Source organism: Fulvia fulva, chromosome 11, assembly GCF_020509005.1.
Source record: "Fulvia fulva chromosome 11, complete sequence".
In the NCBI taxonomy this organism is placed as follows: domain Eukaryota; kingdom Fungi; phylum Ascomycota; class Dothideomycetes; order Mycosphaerellales; family Mycosphaerellaceae; genus Fulvia; species Fulvia fulva.
In genome coordinates, this window is record NC_063022.1 from 8,536 (window position 1) to 26,828 (window position 18,293).

Sequence of the window (18,293 nt, forward strand, 5' to 3'; positions counted from 1 at the left end):
TGGTCGAGGTAGAAACGGGATGAGGATCTAGATTTGCGAAAGCTGCTCCTCGTATTTGGAATTGAAGCCGAATCTGAGGACACAGCCAGCAGAGCTACCACGTCGTAAGACATTTTACGCCTCCGCTCACTACCGCGAACTAGAATCGGTGGGCCACCACGGCACAGCACTTGAGCAACCTGACATGAAGCAGTTTACAGCTCTAACGGTGGCAGGTTGCATTCCACAGTCATCGCGCCGGCCATGATCAAACGCAGCTGAACCGCATCGCCCACTCGACAGGTCACGTCGAGTCCATCTCCTTCCAACTTATCCGTCTACGAATCTAGGTGCTTTCGACATTGACAGTCCCATCAAACATCATCCGCTGCCATCCCCGACCACAATCCTAGAGGTGTAAAGCACAGTCTAGCTGACGACGTGAACAATCTGGCTGCCGAAGATCTGGTATAGGAGCATGGAGTCTGATACAGTACCTTCGCCGCAGATCTCGGATACTGGCCTCGAGATACGCCTGGCAGGCCGACAGTATCGCAACGCCCGAATGTCGGTTCAGGGGACAATCTCTTTACTGACTAGAGATCGGCCTCTCGAGAAGATCTTCGCACACGAACGTTCTGCACACCCACTTGCACCAAACTGGGTAACCCTAACCCTGATTCTCGCCTTGGATGCTGATGGCATCGCTGTCTCCAACGAGCTAGATCTTAGTCACTATGTGGACACTCGGCTCTCAAAAAACGATGCATACATCGAATGCCCATCTACTTGCACGAAACTAGGTAACCCTAATCTTGACTCATGCTGATGCTGCTGACAAGACAGAGAGGTACGACTCCGCCTGCCTACGGCACACCCACCCTACAAAGATCCCTGCCCTACTCTACGTCAACAGCCGGTGCATCTACAGCAGATCAAGATACGACATTTAGCATTTTCGAGCGACGTGTATCACGATTCTACAGCTGGAGGTTCGAGAGATGAATTCGGTAGAGTCGTTTCCGAGTATGCCGGCACAGTCTTCAAGCTACGTACGCCCGATGGGACGGCTGGCATCTACTCCTGATACCTACACGCTCACCAAACTCTCAAACCCTGACCCTGACGTACGCATCTTCAGTCCAGAAATGCATGCAATGCTTGATGCTACACTTTCAGCGAACTACTGAAGCATCCCGACAGAAATCCTACCAAAATTCTGCCAAGCTTCAGGTTCATCCTCCACCGACTCGACATCTCCAACACACGAGGATCTCGCACACGCTTGCACCAATTCGCGGTGGGCCCTTTAGGGTCCTGAGCGCCCACGACCGCGCGGTACTCAAGATCGTGTTGTGCTCATCGAGTATCTGGCGAATCGGCAGCCGGAAGCTCTCACCGATGCTTGCACCAAATCGCGGTGGGCCCTTTAGGGTCCTGGGCGCCCACGACCTCGCGGTACTCCAGATTGTGCTGCCACCGGGCTGCGTCTGCATGAACATTGGACATTTGCACTCCATCTTCAGGACGAGAAGACACATTTGCAGGAGCTTCCTCCGATCAACGTCTTTGCGGTCTCTATAAGCTAGGACTGGCGACGAGAAGCTTGAGATGAATACAGCATTGGATTCTGCCAGGATCGCTAACGTCAGCATGATTCGCCGAACACGTTCGGACAGCGGGAAAGTAAGTTACATCTCCTTTTATGCACTGACGAGAGGCAGACTTACTCCAAAGTCTCCATCAGTTGGCAGCGGATAGGTATTCGCCGTCTCTTTCAAGATTTGCATGATCTCCTCGCACACAGGAGGATTCGATCTATCTTGCTCGGATAGACGCAATCTTTGGTGGGAGATCCGGTCTTCACTGTCGAAAGCATACGACAAGTGGGTGGACCTTTTCGCTGTCAAAGCCGGCAGCAACGAAGAGCAAAATCGATGCGCATACCCAGAGACACTATCGCTTATCTCTGCTCCAGCTCCACTACGTCAAGCTGAGCCTCCAGTATGAAGCATTTCAAGCTTCTACTCTACTGCCACAGGCACATCAGGTCTACCCACTCCAGTGCCCAATCTTCTCGCAGACCCTCATTCTGATTCTGGGGCTTGCCCCAGCTCGCGGCGCGGCCTTTAGGCTGCCAAGCGCTCACGTTCCTCGCGGTACTCCAGATGAGACCATCCCCCTGACAACAATATCCTCGCGGTCTAGAAGTCGAAACAGTAGGCCCCATTCTGGAGTCAAGATCAGCGTTAATCGCGACCTAGGAAGCCGACCGGTAGGTATCGGTATCATCGGCACACACACTTCTCTACACAGCTTCGACGGAGTTCAATCCGTGAAGAACATACGATGTCAGGCTAAGTAATCAGCGGTAATCGAGCGAGACCATACCTATGCTTGCTGGCTACCCCGATGACGAGCCAGATCCAGTACCTACTTCCCCAGCGTGTAATGGACAGCTGCAGCTGAGGATCGTTATGTGGCATGCAAGATGCTTTTCCCGCTGCATCATCAGTCGGAAGACGTGAATTGTTCACGAATGCACAGGCTTGACGCAGAACTCGCCTGACCACCTTATCACGAGCTGACCATGGTTTCGAACACAGCTCCAACGCATAGTGGAAAGGGTCTTCGTCCGATATCAGCAGACATGCTCTTTTGAGTTTGATCTCTAGTATCATGGATCTGGGTACCGCATCGCCACTCTACAGCAAATGCCAGTACTCTCCCTGCCTGAAAGCATGATCCAAGTCATATCTACTGTCTTACACTGCACACTTACAGGTCGATGCTCCACTGTCGCGCTGAGTGCCTATCCGCCAACCGGTATCCTAACCACATGCATTGGTCGCATCTGTCATTTCTCAGCATGATTCGTAGAGCAGAGTAAGAACATCTCCTACATGGGGCGCGCACCATGACGATGGTCACACAGACTAATGGATGCGTGTCGTAGGTTAGAGCCGCTACGCATAGCTCGCTCGTGTCTGACTTGCGAACTCTTCACACGCAGACATGAAAGCGCCACGCCTTGTAACTTTGGTATGTGAATGTGGCGCGATACGGCAATAGGAGGTCGTTCCAGCCTGGAGATGCTGAACCAGCTTACCTGACAGCTGTCAAGATCTGGAAGTCATTGTTCAAATTCATGCATCCCGAGGTTGTGTGAGCGTGGATTCTAGAAGTCGTCGTTCTAGCAATAAGCGGCATCAAGTACTTGCCGTTGCTGCCTTGCATCTCTAGTCATCCTGAACATCATGGCTGAACCTGACCCCAATAGTACGACGAATCGTGACTAGCTACAGCTTCTACAGCCGCTTGAGCGAAGGATGGCCTGGAAAGACGGCCCTGACTACCACTTGAATCACATACATGCCTACCACGAGATGACTACACTCCCTCCCGCTCGACGTCCACACAGTCTCCGTGCTGTCAAGGCGCAGACGGCGCGAATTACCGCATTGTTAGACCTCCTCCTGCTTCGTCGGCCGTGAATTCATCCGCACTACATGTGTTGTGGTCGTTGGTGTTTTCGTTGACGACGATAGATTTCTCCTCGCCTGTCACGCAATCCAGGATCTGCTGGCCCCCATTCTGGATGATGTCGTCTCTGAAGGTATGGCAAGAGAGGATCTGGTTTGGTGCAGAGCTACACCGCGCTCTCCAGCAACCTTGGCCCTGTTGCAGAAGATGGTGGTGACAGGTCTCCTCTTCAGATCAGGATCTCTGCGGTGAATCTGCAGTGCTCCTTTGGTAGAAGCCATGGGCGCTCAAAGCGACGAAGGTCATTCACAGGGCAGCAGCACCTCTCGCAACTCGAAGACTGTCCGACTCAGCAAGCCATCCGGGAAAGTTCGACGCCCGCGACTTGAGCCCGCACAAGCTTGTTGGCAGGTCTGGCACACCAGCCTAGCTTGCCGAAGATCATGCCTTTTCTGACGAACAGCCGACTACTAGACCATTGAGGTAGCGAAAGCGTGGGAATCAGGACATAGCTGAGCGCTTGCCTGCACAGAAATCATTTAGATCCAGTCAAATCAGCCCCAAGCCATTCTTCTCGCGAGCAAGAGAGGCTTCGCCTAGTCAACCTCGAATACCTCGCCCTTCTGGAAGACATTAGATGCATTCGACCCGTCTCACCCATCTCAGCGAGCGCCGGCGGCCAATCTACTCGACCTCATTGTTCAAAGACCGAGGAGCGAAGTTGAGAAGATCTGTCATCGTCCCCCTACAGAACCCCGAACTAAAGACTTGATTTGCCTGCGCGGGAAGGCTATGGAGATGGGACGGCCATACGTTGGTGTGTTGACGCACGAGCATGCTGAGCTCTATTGTGCCTACGCTCGCGAGAATCTTGACCCGCTTGTCAAGAATGAGGCTGCCGCAGTCGAGGAAGAGTCTTTGACGATGGCAAACTAGTCAGTGTACTCTACACCTTTCCTGAGACCAGGTTGGGTCATGATCGACTCATAGACGTGGATTCAAAAGGCAAGGGTCCACGCTACTGTACGACCGCAAGTGACGTACGTCGTCCCAGTCAGTCTGTTCTCGTGGCCGTAGTTCTCTCTTGCTCGCGCTCAGATACCGCGAATTTACGCGACCTGTGCTTGCCGCGATTGAAGTACCTTTTGGTGGCACTTCTCGCATGAGAGCTCACGTCAATGCTGCCGGGTGTCCCCGTTCTTGTGGTGTAGGAAGGATGTAAGCTTCACGTTTACGTTCAGGTCACACTGACACGATTCCGAGAGAACGAACTGGCCAGGATCTGTCGCTCACGGCCACCCCAGTACTATATCACTTCGTACGAGCGACCTGGTTTTCACGATTGCCGACTTCCTGAAGGCTGTGGACGAACAAGGAGGTCGCTTATACGGGGGCTCAACTGTGTGTCTGTCGCTGCGATAGCGACGTTGAGCCACGGTGACTGCATGTCGGGCCGAGAATGTTGAGACAAGATGTACTGAGTTGCCAGAAGAGTTGGATGCAGGTCGAGATTGCTGTTAGCTTGCTATTCTGACATCGCAACATTCTCTAACTTACACCGTACGATCATCCACATTGTTGACTGAGATGAATGATGTCATAGTCGCAATGACGTCTTCACCACCGGCCCATGTCGTCTATCGAGACGCCGACCAAGCAAAGATGGCCGCGGCATTGGTGGACGGAAGCTACAACGGTATTCTGAATGATGAAATTGATGACGCTGAGCAATCTCACGCACAGAAGTTCATCAAGAAGCGCTACATCGACAGATCGTCCCTGGAAAGTGCATCCAACTATAGTCTTGTTGAGAAAGCTCCCGACATCTCTTCAAGCAGAGCTTGAGAGCACATTTGTGGCACTTGCAGATGGGACGGATTCGAAGGGCTTCTTCAAGCTACTTCTGCCTGTGACTGACAAAGATCACCCTGATCCTGGAGTGTACAAGATTGGGGTCGCCGATAATGCCGGACAAAGAGCGCGCTCTCGTCGGCTGCAGCGCTGGCAGATGAAGGTTATGACGATATCCTGAGCGCCATGCATGAGCGCCGGGCCAAGGAATCAGTTGGCAGAGCTGGGAGGAGAAACTACGTAGATCAAGCCATCGGTAGAAGCTGCAAGACATGATCTCGTGGCGCTCTAAGAACATCGTGAGATCATCAAGCACGATCATCACAGGGGAGAGGTAGGCGGTCAAGCTATGACAGAACTCGCACGCGGTCTTGACATTGATGTGTTCAGATCATGAGCTGCGGACCATTCCTAGGTCGATCCAACGACAGACAGACACAGCTGCGTAGCCTCATTCTGTCCCGGTAAACCCCCTGACGCTCCAGCGAAGCTCGACTTTTTCGGTCGTTGGCTCATGGCCTTCGGTCTTGATGCTCGCCAGGCACCTGAGGAGCAAATCATGAATATCCTTGCCGTTTCCAGACATGTCCATCGGGACAGCGGTGCCTGTAAGAGTGCCCCCAGACCTCCACTTGAAAATCGCGATTGATACTTTTGGGGCTCTGGAAAGTTCTGCCATGCGGATGGAGGCAGTCTCGTATACTGCTCTTGCGCCTGGCACTGTGTCGTGTACATTGGTCTTCATCTCAACCATCTCTCTCGTCTCGCTCTCGTCCAACCACGCATTGTTCTTCGAACCGCAGATCTCTCTCGCTTCTTTACGATACCTAAGCTGATGCCGTCGGCTTCGTTCGACATTTCCAGCCAGAGTTTCGCTAGCGACTGTTGAGACTCGTTGAGCAGGGGACTGGGATGTGCTGATTGTGTGGTAGTATTCATCCTTGATGATTGGCATTTGCTCGCCTTCGAGTAGATCGTCTTCTGCATGAGCTCGACCAGGCTCAGCAATGTGAGCGTATCGGTGGGTTCAGTCGGACATGGCGTGTTCAGTTCTCCTTGATGACATGATCTGTCACAGCATGTCTATGACAAAGCACAGCCACGTCGAGAAGCTGACAGGCTGTCTGCCAGTATGGCCCAACTCAGCCTGTCAGCCAGTATGGCCCAACTCCGATTCGCTTCTACGTTTACCTTCGCCTTCGTTTCATCCATCTCTCGCCCAACTTCTATCCGGGAGCTGAAAGTCGGCGTCCACGTATGTCGCAACTGCTACGTTTGCCCCCATCTTCGTCCTCTCTAACCCTCATCTGCTTTCATCCAGACACACATTATGCCTCGATCTTCGTATCATCTTTTCTCACCGCTCTGCTCTTCTCAAAGCCGACGATCTCGGTTTGGTCTTGCATGTCCGTGCGGATCCTTGCCAATGGCTGTGTGACTTGTCACGCGGTGGTCATCGGGCTCTACCATCAACCCGACCATCTTCCACTTGAGCTCCTGCCACGTGCTCTTTGATCTTCACGTCTAGTCTATACGTCCCCTTCCAATCTCGAGCTGTTAAGATCTTCCCTGTCAATCTTCGTGCCGTTCTCTACGCTCACCTCATGCACTGCTTTGCTGATACTCTCGACTTTCGCCCCTGTTCAGATAGGTCTTTGTCAGTGGCTGCTGGATCTTGTTACGACGATGCCAGGCGCTGCGACTGTCTGAGTCTACGATCAATCTCATCATTGAGGTGCCCCAGAACGCGCTGGACATCTTTGGCATCTCTTGGTACTCTACGAAACCCGTCGGTCATACTCTCTTGCTCGCTTTGCTTCACTCAAAGATCATGCGAGATTCCGCTGTACTCTAATAGATGAGAATCGTGCTTCGCGCTTCCCGAGGACAAGCGGCAAGCTCTTCGTTGGGTGACGGCTGCTGGATCAATCCGGTCATCTCCCGGTTGGAAGCTTGGTGGTGGATGGTCCTGATTCTTGACAGTCCATCGATAGACAACCCCCCCCCCCTCCGTCGAGCAGCTTTCATCCATGAGTGAGAGCGACAGCTTCTGTACCCACTTTTGACGGAAGTCGACCATCAAGGCGGGTAGTCACCTCGCTCTTGGAGCGATAGTCTTTAGGAGGGGCGGAAAACTCCTCGAGCGCCTTCGACCTACCAAGTACTGTTAGAGACCGCGAGCCGCGACCGTAAATTGCGAAGGGCAGTGATGTACAAAGTCCCGCTAGGCGATTGATAGCGAGCAGTACTATTAGAAAGATGGATGCTCCGACCAGTGGTGCTCACTGCTTTCAAATCATTCTTGACTTTGCATTGTGTTTCCCGGGGCTGGTAAGCAGTTGGTGAATGTCTCCAGGCGTTTGCGCGGGAGGTTTGTGTGAGAAGATACTTGGATCATTGGCCATGGTGATCCTTCGTAGATGTATTCTGCTGTACAATAGGCCGTCATTGCGCACGAGAAGTCATCGGTCGCCAGGAAGCTCCCGTCAGAGTCTCTGAAAACGAGGGCCTCATCACATCACACTTGGCACCCATCTCCGTAACGTTGCCGACCAGACTCCTTTCTCCAGCATGTTCAGCTGACCTACGTACATAGAACTCAGTGCCCGTATGACTTGGACTGGGATCTCTTACGGTGCACCTCAAATCGTCATATAGCTAGTTCTCGAGGCGCGGCGGAAAGTTGCATGCGATGCAATGCAATGCGATGAGACTCGTCCTTCACGAAAATCTCCCCTCATACCATCCACGCACGCCCACCGCCAACTTCTCAGCGTCGGAATCCGTAAAGTCGAATACTACATCCATCATCTCTCTCATACTCGCCAATTTCAGGACAAAGATGCGCCCAAGCGGCAACTGCAAGCCTCGAATGCAGCGCCGGTTCTCAGCACCAATGGCTTGAAGCCAGGACGATGTATCGTGGGGGGGGGGGGGGAAGTTCCCAATACCGCCTTCAAGGTGGACGGTGAGCTTTGTGTTGTAGTAGCTCGAATCTGAGTGCTTGGCAGGTGTTAGTAATAGCTGGTTACGATTTCTCGTGGATCAGGTAGAATTACCCCCCTAGTATGAAAGCCAGACTCTCATCGACGACAAGCTTGCCGATCTCGACCCATAGCCCATCGGGCTGGGGCGAGGAGACGGAAATCCCGTCAAGTTAGTCCGAACTGTCGGGGAATTTGAATCAACTCTAAGCACCTCTCACCTGCTGCACGCCTTGTCGTGGGATCTGGAAGTGGTGCCATGTCGCTAGAGAGTAGTTGCAGCTGGAGTGGAAGGGGCACACTTACTTACATTCGCGCAAGTGAAGTACTGTATTCACATGCCTTCACGCGAGTCTGACAAGGGTCGCACGCTCCATCACGCGAATTCGATTGGCAAACACCTCATATCCCGAGTCGACATGCTTCTCCACGCATCTCCAACCCGCAACATCCACGCCGACAGTACGCGCAACTCTCCTGCACGTACGTTGCCGCTACATCTTCCGCGTCTGCGCGGTTCCAAATAATGGTCACGGTCCGGAGTGGTCGTCGGTTCTCGCTGCCGATAGCTCGAAGCCAGCGCCGGGTGAGCTCATCGGGCAAGTCGAGGAGGCGGAAGGTCTGGTGAGAGAGTTAGCGTGGTTCAGTGCGCAGGTCTTTCAGGATGTAAGATGCTTACGGTCGGCTTGAGCGTGTTGGTGTTAGCCATATTGGGTGTAGTATTGCCGGTGGGCTTGGGGTTTCGAGATGCTTGGAGGTGATGGTGTTTTGTGGTTGTTGCGTCGATGTTGAGCAAAAGTTGTACGAGAAAAGCAGAAAGCATGTAGTCTCTTGAATTTGCATGTGAAGTCGTTGCGAAGTGACGAGAATCGACGCACGTGGCAGCCTTGGGTGATTCGAATGCGGCAGGTACATCTGCAGCTCTGCACACTCAACACCTCCTCCTCACCACCTCCCTCAATCATCCGGATACTCATCCCTAACATTACTCACAAACACCTTCCGCTCCCCATCCCAGCGCTTGAAATACTTGCCCGCCATCTTCATCAAACTCTGCGACGGCTCCTCCTCCACCACCTCAATATTCTCCGCCGCGACATATCTCACCGACTCGTCCTCGGCACTACTCAAACGGTCAGCTACAACACGGTAAAAGACCTTTGGGGCATGATACACCACATTGTAGAAAGGCTGATTCCTCCCATTGGGCAGAGAGTCCACACGCATTTGCTGGATCCATTGAGCGTCTGCTTCGCACTTCAGGTCCCAGCCGATGATGAAACCTTCGTAGTCGTAGCGTTTGTGTCGGAAGTGGTGGCCGATTTTGTACTTTACTGCTGAGGTGAGGTTGCTGCGGGGTGAGGGGGCTTTGGCGTTGCGGTCGTCGATGCGGTTCCGCTCGATGAGCTCTAGCATGACGTCGTGCTCGCGCTCGCCGCGGAAGATGGGGACAATTTCTTTCTCGATCAGGCCCATGTCTTCTGGGAAGTGGGCTTGGAACTGTTGGATGAGGTAGGGTAGGCATTGTCGGCGGCGGTGGAGGGAGGAAGCTGAGTTGCTGTCGCCCAGCACCAGCATTGACCATACCATCGCGTACCACGAAGCTTCTACATCAGGATATGACCCACGTCTTGTTGGGCCACGATGACGTTCGCGTGCTTGATGGACGCTGTTCATGATGTTGCGCGAGGTGCGTAGCGCGACCTCCATGGTTGAAGTTGGCCCAAGATGCTGGGCATGTTGGTGTTCTGGGGCGCCCATCTGTAGGAGCCTGAGCGCCAGATGTTCATGGGGTATCTCGTCGCTGCTTCGCCAAGGATCGAGATGCATAAGCTCGGGTGCAGCGCCTTGGATTGCGGTCTTGTACTTGCCATCCAGAGTCCTGTCGGGTGGTGCTTCGATGACTGCGTGGACATGCTGGGGATAGTTTGAAGGCTTCGCGTTGATGCCTAATCTCCTCGCAACAGCGCAGTAGATGGCAACACTCTGCAGCGGCAACGAGGTGTGCGGTTCGTTGAACAGAGCAATCGATATGAAGTTGTTCCGCAGGGCATGGTAGTCGTCTTCGCTGGGATTACCGACCAGTCCTTCACTTCGAAGATACTTTGACACTTGTACCGCTTTCCGCCGTATGGTCAACTCTTCCCAGTCCTCGTCTCGTGCTTTGATACCCTCTGCTAGACGATCGAACTCCCGATCGATGTCTCGCAGGTCTCCATTCTTCCCATTCAGCACGAACAAGTCATATGCACCAAGCACCTCCTCCAACCTCACCATCTGTCGATTGGCCACGCGCCTCCACTTGTCTATCGCTTCTGCTCTGTGAAGCTGCCCCAGCACGCGATCAGCATGGTACCTCCTCGCCAGCACATCCTCGGCGTCGTCAGGTGTTGTGTCACGTATGCTCATGATGAGATCCTTCACGTCATATCCATGGTCAGCGATCGTTTCCATCCTGGCGTACCGCTTCTGCTGCGTGAGCAGCATTTCATTGAACAGTTCCTGAACATCCCGATCCATCTTCCGCCGCTCGTGGAAGAGGTGATGCCACTTGGTGTGTGTGGGTGGGGAATCTAGTCTGCCCTGAAGAGCGTGTCGCGGATTCCAGTGACGCCATGTCTGCACGCAATGTCGCCGCCAGACAAGTGGCCCACGTGTGATTTTGTTCGATCGCTTCGAGGTGGCGCCCAAGGCGATTGTGTCTGGTGGTGGGAGGTAGGAGACGATGATTTCGAGGAGCTCGTCGGGGAGCCAGTAGATGGGCGGAATGGCGGGTCCTGTGGTCTCTCCCATGATGGTTGGTGGTGTCAATCTGGATGTAGGGGCGAGGACGGACATGCATGTTGTATGCGACACAACACACCACCTTGGTCGTCACTGGCAATCGCGGGGAGATGAAAGCCAGCCGCACACGATGAGGCTGAACATGTGCGTGCTCTTTGACCGTCGGATCCTCGGAATCCTTCGTCCGCGAACAGACTTGTTGTGCAGCACATCACATTCCCCGTGTGCTACCGATCACACGTCATACCGTCTCGCACACCCATCTCTCCCCTCTTATACAAGTAGAACATCTTCCCGCCTTCTGACCACCCCCCTGGGCCCCTCTCGTGTCTCGGCCTCCAGGAACAAGCAGCTCCGCCACCGGGATACCGCCGTCACAATGAGCTCGGCGCGACAGCAGGAGGGAGGAAAGCTCTCGCGTGTCGAGTCTTACCAAGTGGGTGCGCCTTGAGTCGCGCTTGCATGCGCTTGTTCTTGTTGTCCGACTTGCTAACATGCCTTTGCAGTGGCCTTCCGGACATGCCGGACATCTCAGTGAAGGTCACCAAGATCAACTCGCCAAGTTCAAGCAGCTGTGTGAGCAGAAGGGCTACTATCACCCGGGACATTCGTCAAAGAATGTCCCGCCCTCCCACGACGACGAGACCCTACTGCGATATCTACGAGCGAGGAAATTCATTCCCAAGGATGCATTCGGGCAGTTCAAGGACACCGAGGATTGGCGGCAAGAGAACCAGCTTGATACCCTGTACGACACTATGGATGTCCATGAGTATGAGCAGACGAGGCGACTATACCCACAATGGACCGGCAGGCGGGACAAGCGCGGCATACCCTTCTATGTCTTCGAGGTGGCCAACCTGGACGCGAAAGTCGTGAATGCATACGCAAACGACTCCGATCGGAAGAAGAAAGGCGGGCAGAATGCCTCAGACTCGACCGTGGACGTCAAGTCGAAAGTGCCCAGGAAGATGCTGCGACTGTTTGCCTTGTACGAGAATCTTTGTCGATTCGTGCTGCCACTTTGCTCTGCCGTACCGGATCGACCCAACTCGGAAACGCCCGTCAGCCAAAGTAGCAATGTTGTGGACTTGAATAGAGTTGGTCTGGCACAGTTCTGGAAACTGAGGGCACATTTACAAGATTCGTCGGCATTGGCTACAGCACATTATCCGGAAATATTAGATCGCATCTTCGTGGTTGGAGCTCCCGGGTTCTTCTCTACAATCTGGGACTGGGCAAAGAACTGGTTTGATCCTATCACAGTGGTGAGTAAAGCACGCTCAATCGATCCATCACTCCAGCTAAGACATTCTTTCACAGGCCAAGATCTCAATCCTCAGCAAATCAAACACACTATCCACCCTCGAAAAGTTCGTCGACAGAGCCAACATCCCAAAGAAGTATGGCGGTGATCTCGACTGGTCTTTCGGAGATTTGCCAAACCTCGACGACCCAGCACTAGAAGCGGCGTTGAAATGGAAGCAGGACGTAAAGAACGAGAAGGGCCACAAGACATTCCCGGCAGGCCCAATGAAGTGGGAGTACACGGACGAGGGAGACCTCGTGGCCGTGGCCATTGGATCAGAGAATGGTGCTCCGCGGAAACAAGAACTCGCCCAGCTGCATCCCTCAGCTGGCGTGGCCAGGCTGGCATTGTCTCCCGGAAGGAATCCACACAGTGACCTGTTCAAAGCAGCATCCGGACAAAAGCCTTTAACTGCCGTGCAATCGCAAGGCCAACACCCCGAAGCCAAAGCCGACCAAGCAGTACCCGCAGCAGCAGTCAGTATACCCGCAGCGAAAGCAGCAACAGTAAAACACACCACCAACGGCTCGATCGACAAGATGACGTCCAATCGTCCCACAGACGCGGACCTGAACATTGGCAAGAGCCCTGATTCGGCCGTCGAGCCATCCTCAATAGCGGGCACATACACAGTACCCTATCGAGACCACGAAAACCAAGTTTCGCACCCTCCAGTCGACGCACGACAAGGCACGAGCAGCACCCGCTTCGAACAACAGAGCGGCACCCACGCTGAGGGTCAACTCGCACATTCGACACCTCACAAACGCGAAGACGGCCTACAGGGTGAGCACGCCGTCATGGAGCCACGGACTGTCGGTCAAGCACCTAAGGAGACACCCCTTGTGCGGGAAGAGGAGCCACAGCCTACGATCGTTGAGCAAGCACAGGAGTATGCGGGGCAGGCTGTTGAAGCGGCAAAGCAGGTTCCTGCTACAGTCCTGAGTGCGGTGGGCATGGGTGAGAAAGCAGAGGAAGTCAAGCCCGCAGAGCCGGAGAAGAAGGACGACGAGAGAGTCGATGCATTGACGCAGGAACAGTTGGAGGAGTTTATGAGGGAGCAGAGTAAAAGTTCGATTGCTGAACGGGCGGTGAAGCAGAATGCTGCCGCTGCTGCTTGAGTTGATCATTGCATGATTGGGATGTTGGATCTTTCGGAGCTTGGATCATGAATGATACCTATGCTGGATTGGATGGCGAAGGAGTGCAAAGCATAGTCATGGTTGGTGGAGATGTACATAGCTGTGGACTTAGAGGTATGGGAAATGCTGGTATTGTCATGTGGGGAGATTTCGTTGTTGAGCGCTTCGCATCACTTCACTATCGAAGTTTTTGTTTTCAGCAAGAGCTGAAAGACTGGCGCATGAACGGGTCAAGGATCGGATTGTCCTCTAGATCGCCGAGCGCGAGACAAAGATCGAGGATCTGACCAAGGATCTTGTCGCTTACCTTGACAAGCTGGTCGACCGGAGGGAGTAACAGGACCACGAGAAAGACGAGCACTGCGTTCCAGCGCTTCGGGCACAGCTGGACCTTCCGGCGGTCCTGTCCCTGCTGCATCGAGCCCAGCTGCCGGCACCGCAGCTGCGCAGCAACTGGCAGCGACACAGTCCTTCGTTCCCCCTGCGGAAGGATACCAGGCTGTGGTCCGAGGAAGCCAGACATCTCCCAAGATCGTAGCACAGTCCGTTTCTGCCTTTGACATCCGCCTGCTTGTTGGTCTGCTCTAGCTTGGTGTTTAGAGCAGCTGCACCCATCGATACACCTAAGCCGACTCGCTATACGTTGTTGATCTGCCACGTTAATGTCAATGGCCTACTACATGTCGCGGTGCTCCCGCAAACGTACCCGTGCAAGCTCAACTGCCGACTCGCGCTCGTCGTCCCATTTCTCAGATGCCGTAGTCCTGGTCGACCAGCGAAGTGCTCGCTAGACAGCGGTGTTCATGTTGTATGGTAGCTGTCAAGCCTTTCGTCAAAAGACGATTGCCCGTGTGTTAGGGGGAAGCCTTCTTACAAGAGAGATATTTGTCGTTCGAAAAGACGTTCGTTGGGTTGGGAGCCTCATCACAAACAAGTACACTAAGATGTGGCTCGCCGGATTGGTTAAGAGCCATGTCAGTGAATGAGACCAGTCATTTTCACAAGCTTAGTCCACCGCAGTACTTTAAACCTCCCCCTCCACTGGCCCTTCTTACCGAGTACACTAAGCAATACGTACATCGCCAATAACAACATTCTGTGACCAACCAACACTCTGACCAACATCACCGTCACAATGACCATACCAACCAAATACCACATCTACCTCCACCATTCCGCCTCTCACGACAGCGCGGCTGAGCTCGAGCCGACGGAGGATGAGGCGCCAGCGGAGTGGGCTTGATAGACGACACATGGTGGTGCGCTAAGATGAGATGGGCCAGGCGCAGCGCGCACAGTCAAGTTTCGTTGGAGCTCCAGCGTTGGGTGTTTGTTTGCACTTCAGGGCGGGTAACTCGTCGTTGGAAGCTCTTCACCACAGTTGCACGCTGACCCGATCCGTCACATCCTGGAACTGTCTCCCGACATGCACAATCGGAATACAGCGCTTAAGGACACCTTGCTTCACGATCTTGGCGATCCCAGGGGCTCCGAAGGTCCAGCACAAGCTAGCTGCTGCAAAGTAGTGAACTTCTTCCGCAGGAGTGAGATCGAAGCTTGTCATTATGAAGCCGTGATTTGAAGTGGTACACTTAGCGCCTGGCTTTAGACCTAGCTTAGAAAGATCCGTGGGTAGCTGGGCATGGATCTCTTCGATTGAATGGGGTTTGGTGCCAGAGAAAGACTGGAGCCAATACTGCACTGCCTTGACAGCTTCGGACGAAGGCTCAGATGAAGACTCTAGTGGAGCCATATCGTGCAGTTCAAGACCGAAGTCTGTCAATGTACCAGGTTGGCCAACGCCCCAGGAGTGCCAGCGGAGGATTGGTAATAAGCCGTGCTCTGGGTCTGGCAGTGGGCGCCACCTGCGATTCGCGCTGGATTCTCTCACATTCGATGTGTAGATGAAGGAGAAGTCGCCATTTCTCTCGCATAGTCGGATCGCTTCTTCCGTGAGCGATGTGACACCTTCCTCATCAGATGTCTGCCACGATGCCTCGTTCGTGAGAACACCGAACAGTGCAAAGAGTCTGTTGCTAGGCCGCTCGGGGTCGCAGTGCCGACCAGCAATACCAGTCAGGCATGTCAGAGCCGACATGCCCAGATACTCCCCGACTTGCCAGTCCGCGAGAGTGCCTTCAAGAGCGCTGATGCCTGGATAGCGTTGAGCTAAGTCCCAGCCGCGAACATCTGCGTTCTCCTCGACATCTCTCAGCGCTTTCCCAGTGGTACTGAAGAGATCGTTACCGTCCATGCGCATTGGAGTCTCCAGGTCAAAAGTGGTGATCGTGATGGTGCTTGCATTGACAACCTCCTGGTATGTCCATACGCTTCGGATCCATGGCTCGCGATCGATGGTCGCTATATCGGTGTCTCTGGCTCTGCCTCGCGCGCTACGCCAGACTGCGAAGAAGGTCGAACGCTCAAGGAGCACGATGCAGCATGTTGCTCTTGAGTATATCAGACCCATACTTTCGAGGGTGGCGATACGTTCTGGCCCTGAGCGAGGTACGCATACGGCGTCGATCCAGTAAGCCTGGATGTAGGAGTTTGTGTTGGCTCTGATGGCGGCTTCTAGCGCTCCACGGGTGCGAGAGGATATCTCGTCTGAGAAGCCAAACATGTTTGGACTTCGTTCGATGCCCCAAGTATAGGAGACTGTGTGGTAGCCGGCTAGTAGGTGGGATTTCGTGTCAAGTGGCTCGGATATCTTCCATGGTCGCTCATCCAGTATCTCCACTTCTCCCGTTCTGTTCATGCATCTCGAAGGTCGGAATGGTGCACCTGGTATGTCGATGCGCATAGGCGCGAAGCTTGCGACGAGAAGGTCCGTACTCGCCCACACCAATGTCCAACACTGCATTGGCAGGAGTATTGCTCTCAGCAAATGGCTTCTTGCTGAGTCGATAAGCCGTGTCCCACTCTCCAGGATGTTGGCAGACTGAATACGTGGACTTCTGATACTGTACGTAAGGTTCGTGCTTCGGGTGACCCTCATCGTCGATACTGGTCACTCGCGTAAAGGGGCCACTCCAGTGAAGCGAGATGTTGTCAGCTGCCGTACACTTTCTTTGGGTCAAGTGGATTGTGCCATGACCAAAGACGTATTCGTAGATGACATTTCTGATCTCTGGCGGCAGAGAAAGCAGCCCTGACTCTTGCTGTTGCTCAAAGGCACTCGTATCGATGGGTTGGGCTGCTCTCAATGCTTGTCTTCGTTCCTTATGCCGTGCTGCAGCGTGGCGGAAGTCTTCCTTCGTGGCAGCGTCGCAGCGTTCGTCCCAGATACGTGTTCTCCACGGCATGATGATGACGGGTGCGGATCACTGCATCGACTGGATGTATTATATTCTGTAAGAAAGATGTGAAAGATGGCAGCCTGGCAGGACAGATGACGTGTCTGTTGACCGGGGACAGAGGAGCCGAAGTGAATGGCGATCCTGCCAGTCATCCCATTTCTTGCCTGAATTGCTGCCTGAGCGCATCAGCAAATTCAAAATCTGCGGAGGGCACAATCCTTAGAATTGCGTCTCATCCGACCACACTCCATCACCCACCACCAGACAAGACAGCACAACACAAGACCGCAACGATGGGTGTCGCATTCGACTACTCGCCCGACCGGCCAGAGAACATCGACACAATCCTCAATGGCCTCGACCGCTACAACCCGGAGACAACGACCATCTTCCAGGAATATGTGGCAGGACAATGCGAGAGTCAGACATACGACTGCTACGCGAACCTGGCGCTGTTGAAGCTGTGAGTATCACCACTGCATACACATGCGCATCCTCTCCCTCTATGATGATCAAACAACCACAACGTTTCCTATTACCTGAAGACATCGAGAATGAACCCTCAGTCTGGTGAAGCGAAAGTATATTAGCTCTATCTGATATCGACAACCTCATCACACTTCACCTACACATTCACACGTGGAAGACGCTCCAACTGACACGAGATCTGTGATAGCTACCAATTCAACCCCCACCTCACCCGCGACGAAACCGCCATCAACATCCTCGTCAAATCCCTCACCGTCTTCCCCTCCCCCGACTTCTCCCTCGCCCTCGCCCTCCTCCCGCCCTACGTGCTCCAAACCACAACCGACAAATCCGGCCCACCCTCCTCCGGCTCGTTGGCAGAAGCAGTCCAACACCTCTCCCTCCTCCACAACGCGCTCAACAACGCCCAATACTCTCAATTCTGGGAGATCCTCAGCGACGACGACGTCTACGCAGATCTCACTGCCGACGTGGTGGGACTCGAGGATACGATGAGGGTGCGGATCGCGGTGGTGGTGAGTCAGTGTATGCAAGAGGTGGGCAAGGAGGTGCTTGCGGGGTGGTTGAATTTGCAGGGGGAGAAGTTTGAGAATTTCATTAGGGATGTGTGTGGGTGGTCGATAGAGGGTGACCGCGTGAAGGTGCCGCTCAACAAGGAGAATGAGGCGCGGAGTGTGGTGCAGAGGGAGACGGTCAAGTTTGATCAGTTCTCGAGGATGGTGAAGAGGGCGTATGAGCAGCCTGCTTAGACGGTGGGATGGTGACAGGAAGACACTGCCGGACCTGAGCGATTCCGTCTTGTCCCGGCGTGGATATGAGACTTACTCGCCAGACTCCCAAGCAAGTATGATGCATGATGGAAGAGCATTCTACGACATGAAAGAAATTGGTAGCGAGGCGTTCGGGTGGAACCAAAACAGCCGCCATCGAGGAAGGCTGTCATGATTCATGTTACGAGTTCGTGGCGTATGAT

The 18,293-nt window shown here is 53.8% G+C and overlaps 9 protein-coding genes across 9 annotated transcripts; 4 read left to right on the forward strand and 5 right to left on the reverse strand.

Annotated features, from left to right (window-relative positions):
- Positions 1–457: 457 nt before the first annotated feature.
- Positions 458–1,066, forward strand: CLAFUR5_12516 (uncharacterized protein; the record flags this gene model as incomplete). Its single annotated transcript, XM_047911664.1, has 2 exons — positions 458–782; positions 828–1,066. The coding sequence occupies 2 exons, from the start codon at positions 458–460 to the stop codon at positions 1,064–1,066; spliced, it is 564 nt and encodes a 187-aa protein (XP_047767982.1).
- Positions 1,067–5,124: 4,058 nt separating this feature from the next.
- CLAFUR5_12517 (uncharacterized protein) lies at positions 5,125–5,307 on the forward strand (the record flags this gene model as incomplete). Its single annotated transcript, XM_047911665.1, has 1 exon — positions 5,125–5,307. One exon carries the CDS (start codon positions 5,125–5,127, stop codon positions 5,305–5,307), a length of 183 nt encoding a protein of 60 aa, XP_047767981.1.
- Positions 5,308–5,764: 457 nt separating this feature from the next.
- On the reverse strand, positions 5,765–6,268 carry CLAFUR5_12518 (uncharacterized protein; the record flags this gene model as incomplete). The annotated part of the gene is made up of 1 exon (XM_047911666.1): positions 5,765–6,268. One exon carries the CDS (start codon positions 6,266–6,268, stop codon positions 5,765–5,767), a length of 504 nt encoding a protein of 167 aa, XP_047767906.1.
- A 2,431-nt stretch (positions 6,269–8,699) lies between these two features.
- On the reverse strand, positions 8,700–9,120 carry CLAFUR5_12519 (uncharacterized protein; the record flags this gene model as incomplete). Its single annotated transcript, XM_047911667.1, has 2 exons — positions 8,700–8,918; positions 8,977–9,120. 2 exons carry the CDS (start codon positions 9,118–9,120, stop codon positions 8,700–8,702), a joined length of 363 nt encoding a protein of 120 aa, XP_047767928.1.
- A 134-nt stretch (positions 9,121–9,254) lies between these two features.
- Positions 9,255–11,135, reverse strand: CLAFUR5_12520 (F-box only protein 21; the record flags this gene model as incomplete). The annotated part of the gene is made up of 2 exons (XM_047911668.1): positions 9,255–9,420; positions 9,472–11,135. 2 exons carry the CDS (start codon positions 11,133–11,135, stop codon positions 9,255–9,257), a joined length of 1,830 nt encoding a protein of 609 aa, XP_047768349.1.
- A 325-nt stretch (positions 11,136–11,460) lies between these two features.
- CLAFUR5_12521 (SEC14 cytosolic factor) lies at positions 11,461–13,511 on the forward strand (the record flags this gene model as incomplete). Its single annotated transcript, XM_047911669.1, has 3 exons — positions 11,461–11,517; positions 11,588–12,349; positions 12,405–13,511. The coding sequence occupies 3 exons, from the start codon at positions 11,461–11,463 to the stop codon at positions 13,509–13,511; spliced, it is 1,926 nt and encodes a 641-aa protein (XP_047768350.1).
- A 1,393-nt stretch (positions 13,512–14,904) lies between these two features.
- On the reverse strand, positions 14,905–16,155 carry CLAFUR5_12522 (uncharacterized protein; the record flags this gene model as incomplete). Its single annotated transcript, XM_047911670.1, has 1 exon — positions 14,905–16,155. One exon carries the CDS (start codon positions 16,153–16,155, stop codon positions 14,905–14,907), a length of 1,251 nt encoding a protein of 416 aa, XP_047768347.1.
- Positions 16,156–16,255: 100 nt separating this feature from the next.
- On the reverse strand, positions 16,256–16,837 carry CLAFUR5_12523 (uncharacterized protein; the record flags this gene model as incomplete). The annotated part of the gene is made up of 1 exon (XM_047911671.1): positions 16,256–16,837. One exon carries the CDS (start codon positions 16,835–16,837, stop codon positions 16,256–16,258), a length of 582 nt encoding a protein of 193 aa, XP_047768348.1.
- Positions 16,838–17,124: 287 nt separating this feature from the next.
- On the forward strand, positions 17,125–18,069 carry CLAFUR5_12524 (Eukaryotic translation initiation factor 3 subunit K; the record flags this gene model as incomplete). The annotated part of the gene is made up of 2 exons (XM_047911672.1): positions 17,125–17,294; positions 17,508–18,069. 2 exons carry the CDS (start codon positions 17,125–17,127, stop codon positions 18,067–18,069), a joined length of 732 nt encoding a protein of 243 aa, XP_047768353.1.
- Between the last annotated feature and the right edge of the window lie 224 nt (positions 18,070–18,293).